Here is a 9,695-nt window from a genome sequence, read left to right on the forward strand (position 1 = left end):
TGCTAGCGTCTCGTATGCCCGTAGTTAAATTCACCAACCAAACATCTCGGGATATGTCAGGTAAAACGATTCAGGCTCACCGCTGTCAAGAAGACTGGATTGTCACCGCATGAGAATTATTCTGGTCAGCTCCGCGAATGCCCTGGCTGAAGGGGAATTTCCATGGTTGCAGTACACTCGTGAACACCCATTAACAGGGTTAGTGAAGTGCTTCCTGAGGGCGTATTATTGCCTTGCATCGTAAGATGGTGTGTAGGAAACAGCAATCCGGATCAGTTTGACCAAAACTCACATACTCTCCCCGGACACATCAAACTGAGATGATATTCGCACACAAAGTCACAACAAAACGTGTCTTTGTCTACTGTTTTCTGTCAACAACTTCGACCACTTTTAGACGTCATCTTGGTTACTTACACCACCAATACGTACTGGCATGTCTGCCAAGCTGAGGCTAAATGTTCCACCAGGCATAAACGAACGGGTGAATCCGAATCAGTCAGGACTTGAACCGATGAACCACATAGCCATTAATTTGCCTAACTGATGACCCGTAATTGTCCAGTAAAATGAGGACAACTAAGTAGGTGGGGCCTACAGCATATGGATAGAAGATCTTGCAGACCGCACCACTCACGAGGTGCAGAAAAGGCAAACATAGGATTAGCTTTTGCAGTAAGGTGTAATCAGTTTGATTTGTACTACCATGGTCAAAGATTGCTTTTTAGCACCTCTTTTGGCTCCAGATTATCCAGGATTTGATGGCAGGTATTTTTGCACGCAAAGATGGGCTTAACTAAGTAGTGAGTTTCCATGACTAAAAAGTCGAACCCACTTGGCTCTCTGTAGTTAGCCGTGGCTTAATTGCATTTGGTTTATACGGCGATGATCGTTGAGGGTCAGTTCTAACCAACCGAAGTATTTAACCCGGTGTAACCAGCACAAAGACAATCGCAGTTGTGCGTCAGTGGAACTGCTGCTGATAGAGTGATGCACTTACAGGGATACTATTAACAATAATTTTAGTTACTATATTAGACCATTATTGTTACCGTTTTCGCCGTACAATAGTATCCAGGATATTTTTGAATCTAAATACATCACTACTCTACAGATATCCTGTCCGCTGAGTTGTAGACAGATAGTGTTAGCGATTTTTAGCTCTTACATGTATCGATACAACAATAAGTCAAACTGAACCAAGCGACTGACGAGTATGCAAGCCATCGAGTAGAAGGTGACTGCTATCACCGTACGGAGACAAAGTAGCGCATGATAACTTTCAGATTCGTCAGTGCGCCGAAACACTTGTCGGTGGTTGCTCTGTCCCCTGAGCTTGGGAATATCCAAACAACAGTGTCTTCCAGGTTGTCTTGACTCCCTCAGCATTGTGAATCTGTTCGGAACTCCCTTTTTCTACGTGTTAGACATGGGATTAATGGTGTCCAAAATTTTCTCACCAATTTCCGCGCGGTTACATTACTGCGTGATCACCAACTGATCACGGTCCCAACCAACTTCCTCAGTGATCGCGCAAAGTTGCATGCTTCTGTTGTAATTTACCGTGTCGATTTTCCCACAAATATTCCAATGCTCAGTTACCGTCATGCAGCTTTGCTGCTGATCGCTTTTTCTCCTTCTTCTTGTTGGAATGCTACAAGATGATCGTTACCATCCGGTTGTGATCCCACCTGTGCTCCATAGAGCCAGACACCAAATTCACGGACCTAATTTGGTTCACCACCAACCTTTGACGTTCACCGTTGGCGATGGGTATGCCTTCACAGGTAGTGTGGATCCCGTCTGCATGAACAGCGTGCCAATTGCACATCCGTCCCATTGTTGCATGTGACAAGACACTTTTTCGCATGATCAGTGAAATGTTTTTCACTCACAGGTTCATCATTTGTGTAAAACATGGGAAATAGGTTCATTATTGCTCGACTTCTTCATATCAAACATTCATACCGACTTGTAGGAAGTCCATTTTTGCAAATCATTTTTCAGTTACCGATTCTCCAACCTTTGATAAGCACATTAGGTAACCTTTCAGGCATCGGAGCCCCCTACAACACCACACACGACTGTTTTTGGAACCGAGATGTGCAAAGTTATCTTTTTGCGTTGAGGGCAGTTTGCGATTCTCATTCTGAACTCTCATTATAGTTGTTCCCAATTGGATAGAAGCCGAAGTGACTTGTGCCATCCGAAGATCTGTACTAGAACATTGAATTTTGTCCAGTAGGTGGTGAAAGTGTCTTGACTATGTGGAATCAGGAATGCCGTACATCAGCGACTGGTATGTGTTAATTTGGACACTGATAAGTCACACTGAACCAACCGATATAAGATTCACTTCATTCGTGAATTACCGGTCGTTCCACATGGTTGTTCATTCAAGTGACATTGAGCATACCCATTTGACTGCTGAGACCCAGCAAACTAGTGTAACTCGGCTACTCTCTCAGTGTTTTAGGTGTAGTCAATACATATACTAGAATCGCAATCCATGGTCATCCTAGGCTAAAAGAACTCCATCGGTTACGTTGCATGACAATGAAGTTAATGCTCGCCAGAATTCTCATGCAACTTGTTTACAAATGCAGAGCGAGTATGAAGGTATTCGAACGTTGGTAAACAGAGACCAACTCTGAAGTGTGATTCGCCGGGGAATGCTGGTCTTAAACTGTTCAGAGGGATAAGTTCTCTCGCCCGAGGCTGCCCACTTTTGGAGCCTTTTTTGGTTTAGAACATTCGGGACTCTATTAATGGCTTCGTCAATGGGTAAAAGTACACCACCCTACGAATTGCACGCGGTGCCTTGCTTTCCATTGTCAGCCTCGTCATTCAACTGGTGTTTAATTCCTCATTATTTCAGCTCCTGCGGCATCGGGAACAGATACTTCGGATACAGATATTGAAGAAGAGTTCAATTTCCCACCACCAGAGGAAAACCAACCCATCATGGTATGTTTTATCCTACTCGCCGTGAAACTTTCTGGCTGGATTCATGCGCCAATAAGTATTATAACCCAACATTGTGATGTACTGTCTGTCGGATTACCATAACAAATTCGATGAAGCCCGTGAATTATTGTGATATACACTGATCCATAGTCTTTTGGGTTATTTTAAATTTCTGATGGAATTTTTCAATCTACAAAACAAGTCGTGACGAAGCCAGTCAACACTTTGGGAATGCAGCCCCGGAGCACATGACTGTCTTATGGTTCATAAAACTGAGGCCTGGGTAGTAGTCATTCAATGTTCTTTCAAGACACCCGTCATTCGCCGTAGAGTCGTAAGTCAAGGACACTATCCTCATCTCGATGCTTGCGGATTGTTTGCCCTCAGGATTTATTCAGATTTCTCAGTTAACATCCTATCAAACTACCAGCGGACAACTCGGAACCTGCGCATAGGATTCCCTGACCATATTGTTGTAAGTAGTCACTTCTTTAGGGGTAACGTTTCGGGAGCAACTAAGTCTGGATGTACCAGATTTTTTGCCCCTTACATTCTAGTGCTTCTAGACGCTTTCCATAAATAGTTATTCTCCTAGCTTCAGCTTCTTGTAGGTAATGGCATTACGTTATTCGTCATATTAAGACAACAAAGCTGTCATATTGGGGAGGTGTTTAGTATGGGTTGGTGTTTTTCGGCAAAGTTTACCAATAGCGGGAGTGAATTTTGAGGCTATCGAAGATTTAGGTTCAACTGACGTTGTCGAACTTTTGCGACCCAAGATGTCCATTACTATCATACACAACAAGATTAAATCATAGGGCCGTCTATGTGTTTCACTACATCAAACCTAGTGGATGCAATTTTCCTGTCGACACGTCACATGTTACACCGGAACTCAAACCCAGCCAATACAACAATTCTGTGATAAGCTAAGAAGCGAAAAGTGAGCATGATGAAATTCTGAAACCAATTAATGATAGCCATCTCGCCTTGTGATGGTGTTTTCGGTCACTTCAACTCAAACCCTTCGTAAATCAATTCGTGGTACTTTTACTGTGTGGATAGAATTTCGGTCGAGCTATTCCCTTTCTAGAGCAACCACAAACTCAGTTATGGGATTATGGTCGCCTGTACTGCTACACACTGACTGTGCTAGTGCGCTTCATAGAATCTCAATCAAGTTGGTATTCGGACTGCATGTTTGTTAGTACAAGACATTAACGGGACAGAGCTGAAAACTGTTCTTAATGTGTGAGAGGCATGAATCACTGTTTTCTAATTTGAAAGCCTCATCCCCCCAGTCTGTTTTTGACAGGTGGCAGTGTTGTGTACTATAGTGCCTAAATTTATGCACCTGAGTCTTATTGACCAGGTAGTGTGGAAGGTTCTCATTTTTGGGCTAACACCACAGACTCTAGTTGATTTCTCCCGTAAACTTGTAATTTCGTCAATGCCTCCATGTCTAGTCCGTCCGTCTGGAAAGTGTTTTCAACACTGATGAAATAGATCTGTCGCCAACTGTAAATGGTAGTACCCTGCACAGGATAACTGGTTTGGCGTAGAGCAACGTGCAATCCTCTATGATCCATCTACTGGTTTTAGCTGATCCAGAACATGAATGGAGAAATCGTAGTCAAAATATCCACGTTCACTAAAGGTACAGCGAAGTGATTTGTGGAGGTTTCCAAACTACAAAATCCCCTTTGACGAGATGATTATCATTGAGTGGCCCAAAAATCTTGCTGCGTTAATTTCTCACTATCTTGATTGCTTCAGGACACTTTATCATAGTAATCTGAAAGCTGACAGCCTATGATATTTTCACTAATCCGTGCTGCCGTGGGATGGTAGCCATACGCTTAATTAACAAGATAAGTGGTAGTGGATTGCGCGAGTTGGCTGAAAACTCCCGGGGCAACACCTATCTGTAAGCCCTTCGCAGTCAGTATTTTCTTCCGCTGGTTTCTCATAATAATCCTTTCATCCGTTTACTTCAGGCGGCTGCTCATGCACTTCACCAAGAGGCACGCCTGTGGTGTAGCAGAGACAATGAGCTGATTGCGACAACCAAGAGGATGGCAGCACTCATGGCGCAACTGAGCCAAATCGTGCGGTAAGCCTACCTTTCAATGTGACTTCGGGTACCTCCAGTTCGAAGACGCTCCCTCGTTTCGCAATTCACATCAACCCTTTCTTCTTTCTAGTGGTGAATACGGTACGAAAAAAGATTTGATCAACGTCGCGATGGCAATTGCTGGCGCGTCGCTGGATGCTAATCGTTGCGCAAAAGCCTTAGCGAAAGAGTGCACCGACAGGCGAATACGTTCAGTGAGTTCGACGAGGAAGAAAATGTTACTCACTCTCAGTGGCCCGATAGGTGAAACTAATTTGTAAAGATGATTTATGAGATACCATAATGGTGGGAATGCCCCCTGGTCTATTTTCATTCTTTCAACGTCTGAATTTGCATTCTTTTTAACAGAATTTATTGCATCTCAGTGAGCGCATCCTAACAATCGGGAATCAACTCAAAATACTATCTACAGTGAAAGCTACTATGTTGGAATCACAAGGCAAGTCATTTACAACTCAATTTATTTGTCATTTCTCGGAACAGTAATGATTTACTTGATCTCGTGCATTTGCTTGCCTCAAAGTTGATGAGCTTACTTCCGCATATAGTCGTTTCTGTTCAGTAAATGAGCTATGCAGCGTCAACGATCGTACAGTGGCTCCGTTCCGTTTTATTCGCTGACAATAGGAAATGGGCGACCGTGTGTCGAAACCGGTCTGTATTAATCTACCAATGAAAAGGTGGTGAGCTGGAGATGAGGGGCGTTAGTTCTGCTAGAGTGATGTTAGGGATAGTCAGATTTTGGACACGTAGTCCTGATGCATGTGTACCACAGGCTGCGTCATGGTTGTCAGTGATCCTTGCGGGTGTATCCACCAACTTCTACTGTAACTAACTTAGTTTGGTCCCATTGCTTCTTTCCGAAGTCACGGTGAGACTTGTTTCAAGAGAGTCCAACCTAGCACACAGTAGGTTGACGGGAATACAATTTCGCAAATTGTGAAATATGATGTCACTTACCGCATGTAAGGTGGTTTTCCTAAAAACAACTTAACCTATCTCAGTACCGCTGATCTGGTGTTTCTGAAAAAAGCTGGTGTTCGAGGTGTGAAAAAAAATAGAAGTCAGCGGCTCAGTTTTGGAACCCATCATTTCGCACCGACAACATTTGTAACTTACGCAATCATCCGGTTTTACTGCAGCGCCTTGTATTCTCTTCGGACAAACGAACTCACCTTATCTCAGGGTCATAAGGTATAGGAAATTAGCAGAAGACATCCGGAGAATTCCCAATCCCCAACAACACTGCACCCAGCGAATGCCCTTTAACCACATCTTCGCGTAAATCAGATAAATCGGTGGAGTAAGCGCGTCGTCAGGGCACCTAAATTTACGTTTTTTGGACTTCTATACGAATTTTTCCTGGGGGAACATAGCGTTGTGTGCCTAGAACAGTAATTTTGCGCAGGACAAAACACCGTTATTTTCATGCTTAACACAAATGGCATTGTTTCTGTAAGCTCAGGCCATGTGAGTTTTTTATCAGTATCCCGGCCCTCGTGTTTTCTCCGGGTGACATGGCAACTGGGCACCGAAAGGGTGTTACCGCTGAGCGATTATTATTAACAAGCTTCGCTTCGGTTGGGCGCTGTCCATAGTCTTTTATGATGACTTTAAGCCCAGAGTAGTGGTTTTAACGTAACCTTCTAGTTTATTGTAGCACATGAGCCCGCGTGCCATTTCAAAGTGCGGTCGGACGGTCCCCTGGTTACGTTCTCAATGTCTATATGGGACTTCTTCGCGTATTGTTTGTCCTGTTAGTGCATTCACATCGATTCATAGGTAAAACACGTAGAATACTTGGAAAAAATTTGGAACCAATTGAGAGGGGGGTAACCAATCGGCAGTTTCGCTTTTTGAGACAAGCTTCATCGATCAGAGTGAACAGGTCACCAAGTTAGCCAGGTTTTAACACATAGTGAGGACCAATCAGTAAACCTAATCTCACCCACCCTTCCCTCCGACTAAATTGTGTTAGCCCTTACAAGCCTACACAAACCAACGAAATCTACTAGTGGCATTCAAGCTAAACCGCAAGATAAAGGAACCAAAACCGATAAAAAATAACCTTAAATTCCACAAACCCATCAATCGTTAGATCTATGCAACCGCACTAACGGACAAGACCCTCTAACTGACATTCAACACTGATCTAGTTTGCTAATCCGAAGGGGTCTTACTGTCTGCCCTAAAATCTGGCCAACTTGGTGACCTGCTCATTTGGTCGGATGTGAAGCTTTTGTGTCAAAAACGAAATGTTGCCCAGTTAAAAACTGCTGATACTTGGAATACTGCTGATTGTGGGGCATGTTCTGCGATCGCCAATCACAACGTCATGAGGCCTGTAACTTTGGACGTTAAATTGCATATTGTAATTGCGCACACACTAATCCAAGACTTCCAGAAAATAGCACTGTGGAAACTTGAAGACAAAATAGATGAAGTTGCTTGTCCCATCAGTTCCGACCGCCCTATCATGATGGCAACTCACTGTAACCAGTATTTCGAAATACTTACAATAAAGAAGTGTGCACCGGTACCCGACAAGTGTATGTATACAAATAACAAGTGACTCTAAGTGAGTGCTACGGAATTCCCGCCGATCGCCGTGGTAGTTTTGGTTAATTTCGTAGCAATTCATCCTGCATCACAGAATCTGGAGGATGACAAGCATAAAACTACTATGTTGCGCTATTGTAGGACAGACCCTGTGAGTAGAGCGTGTAGTGCATCTTTTATAGCTGAGGTGTTTGCTACGGTCGGTTAGCGAGTAGAGAACTAGCTGACAAGTAAGTCTTCATTCAAACTGGCGGATTCAGTCTTCCGGACCTAGTGCGGTGTGCCGAAAAGTTGGATGTTCGGTGTGATGATTGCGAAAATTTGAACGCCGTTTAGCGATTCGCCTTCAAGAGGCGACTCCACCTGAAATGTCATGCACCATTGCTGTTTGTGTTCCAAGTGCCGGTTTCTACCTGGGTTGCGCAAATTTGAAATATGGACACTGACAAATGCATCAGGTCCTCATATTTATTTGTCCTTAGCAGTAAGCATTATCATTCACAACCGTAGGTGTTCCGCAGTAAGTGGATAGTACTGGCAACCTACTGTACATAAAACCAGGCACGCCAAAAATTGCATTGTTTTTGGAAAGAACTGGTAAGTACGGAACTCTGCGAGCCTTTATTATCCATCGCATAGATAAAGCTGGATTAATGTTCGCAGCAGTTGCGATCAAATGAGTCTCCTTCCTCATCCAACCTGTTTCCCCTTGTCTGCTCTTCATAACCACTGTTCTCTTTCATGGAGCTTGTTAATCTTTGACCATGCTAACTGTATTCCCCATCTGCTCTCTTGTGGTATCAAGAGGAGTGCATCTACGGTGCTCCGGTCCAATCCGAACTTGACTGCGGTAATTTCCCTGTCCGGTTTCTGTGAACTGACTTGCATGAACCTCCGCCTTCTCAACACTAACCGGTTTTATTCTGTCTTACTACAAATGTGGATATGAAACTAGTGGCTTTACTATCGCACGCCTACCTAGCATATTAACGTCTGGATGGTGATCCATGTCTGGTTGTTGACCAGTTTTATTCCGGTCACGCACCTGTTTTGTGCATCAGTTCTCGTGTGACATGACTGTTCGGCCAGCTCGATGTGATTCTGCCACTTAACACCAAGTATATCACCAAACTGCGCTGTTTTTAACCAGTTCACCAGCCCTTGTTACAGTTTGCTTATGATTGATAATTGCCTCCTAACTGCTCATGGTTTCTAAGCCCCCTAAAAATGCTTGCATGCACAGCCTGATGATGAACATTGCTTAGTCCTGTTTTTACACTCAAGCCGGATGTATTTCATTCAGCCTCAATTTCTTCTTGCACTTACAACCCAGGTTCCAACGAAGACCAAGAGAATACGGAGTCCTTGGTCGGGAATGCCCAGAACCTGATGCAGAGTGTCATTGAGGCGCTCCATGTAGCTGGTAGTGCCAGCATAAAGATGCGAGTAGACAGTGGTTTTCGAATAATCTGGCGCCCTCGCACAAACGTGATTAACCAACCAACTGTCCGCTAATGCGCCCTCTCCCCTCGATTCCAGCCAGACGTCCGAATTGAGCCATGATCGGTCCTGGAACCCCACGAAATTCAAGCTAAACGATCGATTCCCACTGGTCTTTCTTCTCACTTATTTACTTCGTGTTTCTAGTCCTCACTGAGCAGTGACTCAGTTCGTTTTCCTTCGTACTCTCAGCGCTACGGTTATTACCATTATTTCTTCATAAGCAGCCACTTCGCGAATTCCACGCTACATCGTTTGCATTACTTTTTAAATTCAGAACAAAATTGTTTATCCACACTTCCTGGCTTTCAAGCTGCTGTTGTAATTCTTTCCAGTCCATGTTGCGCGGACGGTGATTTTTCTATCAGCCTTGCTTTCGGTTGCCTTTATGCATAAATGCATGAACCGATTGTTTCTACTCACGACTTGTTTGTCCTGTCATCAGATGTTTTTCACCAAAGATGAATTTCCACAGAGCAAACACACATGAGAACGAATGCCTTGGTAAAGTCCTAGGCGAAACCTGTGGCAGTTG

The 9,695-nt window shown here is 43.9% G+C and overlaps 1 protein-coding gene across 1 annotated transcript in view; it reads left to right on the top strand.

Moving 5' to 3' along the window:
* The window catches only part of T265_03834 (hypothetical protein), a gene marked incomplete at both ends in the record, with an annotated part of 75,777 nt that overhangs the window by 31,476 nt on the left and 34,606 nt on the right, over window positions 1-9,695 (top strand). The window contains 4 exons of the mRNA XM_009168415.1: window positions 2,879-2,967; window positions 4,965-5,080; window positions 5,172-5,295; window positions 5,450-5,544. Coding sequence (XP_009166679.1) covers window positions 2,879-2,967; window positions 4,965-5,080; window positions 5,172-5,295; window positions 5,450-5,544 — 424 coding nt within the window. The remainder of the gene's footprint in view (window positions 1-2,878; window positions 2,968-4,964; window positions 5,081-5,171; window positions 5,296-5,449; window positions 5,545-9,695) is intronic.

This window comes from Opisthorchis viverrini, assembly GCF_000715545.1.
Source record: "Opisthorchis viverrini unplaced genomic scaffold opera_v5_57, whole genome shotgun sequence".
NCBI classification, from domain to species: domain Eukaryota; kingdom Metazoa; phylum Platyhelminthes; class Trematoda; order Opisthorchiida; family Opisthorchiidae; genus Opisthorchis; species Opisthorchis viverrini.